This window comes from Diaphorina citri, unplaced genomic scaffold (assembly GCF_000475195.1).
Source record: "Diaphorina citri unplaced genomic scaffold, Diaci psyllid genome assembly version 1.1 scaffold12619, whole genome shotgun sequence".
NCBI lineage: Eukaryota > Metazoa > Arthropoda > Insecta > Hemiptera > Psyllidae > Diaphorina > Diaphorina citri.
Genome location: NW_007389989.1, coordinates 1 through 1,457, shown reverse-complemented (window position 1 = coordinate 1,457; position 1,457 = coordinate 1). Strand labels below are relative to the sequence as shown.

Below are 1,457 nucleotides of genomic sequence, written 5' to 3'. Positions count from 1 at the left end.
AGAGTCACACTGATCTGCAACGGAGAGATCTACAACTTCAAGAGACTGGGTGTTCAGTATGGTTTTCAATATGAGACAAGTTGTGATGTAGAAGCCATCATTCAGCTTTACGGAAAGTTTGGTATACAGAAAGCGGCTCAACAGCTGGATGGTGTGTTTGCCTTTGCTTTGATTGACAAAGAGAAGCAGCGTGTGTATTTTGTACGAGATCCCTATGGTGTGAGACCTTTGTTCCGATTAGAGAATGCTGATGACATTGTGGCTGTGTGCTCAGAAGCTAAAGGTCTGATAGATCTAGGACATGAGCTCAGGTCTCGGTGTAAGATCAAACCTTTCCCACCACGCACCATTGCTGAGTATGAACTCTTGAAGAATGGTAAGGTACGCTTCATCAAGGAAGAAGCTTATTATCAACTTGGAGAGAAACCGAACTTTGAGCCGTTCATCCAGTACACAGATCTTGCCCCAGCTAATGTCCTTCAGAACATTAGAACTCTACTAACAGGATCAGTCAAGAAGAGACTCATGTCAGATCGCAGAATTGGTTGTCTCCTATCAGGAGGTTTAGATTCGAGTCTTATTGCAGCATTACTAGTGAAACTCGCCAAGGAAGAAGGACTACCGTACAAGGTTCAATCTTTTGCTGTAGGCATGGGTGAGAGCCCTGACATTATCGCGGCTAGACAAGTAGCCAAACATATTGGTACAGAACATCATGAAGTCTTGTTTACACCTGAGGATGTGACTGATCTCCTAGACAGTGTGCTTTATCACATAGAGACTCCAGACATCACCACGACTCGCGCTAGTATCGGAATGTACTTTGTGTCTAAATATATCCAGGATAACACAGATACGATCGTTCTGTTCAGTGGAGAAGGGGCGGATGAACTTGCACAGGGATATATCTACTTCCGAGATGCACCCTCCCCTGAGGCGGCTCATGAGGAGAGTTTCCGTCTCTTATCAGATATCTACTTGTATGACGGACTTCGTGCTGATAGAACCACAGCCGCACACAGCTTGGAACTTAGAGTGCCATTCCTGGATCTGCAGTTCACCAATTACTTCCTCAGTCTACCTGCTGAGATGCGTCAACCCAAGGACGGTATAGAGAAACATCTCCTCCGGTCTGCATTTGATAATGATGATCTGCTTCCTAAGAATATTCTGTGGCGTCACAAAGAAGCTTTCAGCGATGGTGTAACTACAGTGAAACGTTCTCTATTCAATATCATTCAAGACTGGGTGGATGAACGCATTGATGCTGAAGCGCTCAAGAAATCAGCCCAAACATTCTCGCATTGTCCTCCTACTAGCAAGGAAGCTTTGTACTACCGTATGGTATTTGAGAAGAAGTACCCGGGATGTGCAGAGAGTTTCATGCCTTACTTCTGGATGCCACGATGGACCAATGTGGCAGATCCTTCAGCAAGGTTCATTAAACATTATGCCGC

The 1,457-nt window shown here is 45.1% G+C and overlaps 1 protein-coding gene across 1 annotated transcript; it reads left to right on the top strand.

Annotated features, from left to right (window-relative positions):
• Nucleotides 1-80: 80 nt before the first annotated feature.
• On the top strand, nt 81-1,436 carry LOC103522904 (asparagine synthetase [glutamine-hydrolyzing]; the record flags this gene model as incomplete). The annotated part of the gene is made up of 1 exon (XM_008487989.1): nt 81-1,436. A coding segment is annotated over one exon (1,356 nt), but the record flags the coding sequence as incomplete, so codon positions are not given.
• Between the last annotated feature and the right edge of the window lie 21 nt (nt 1,437-1,457).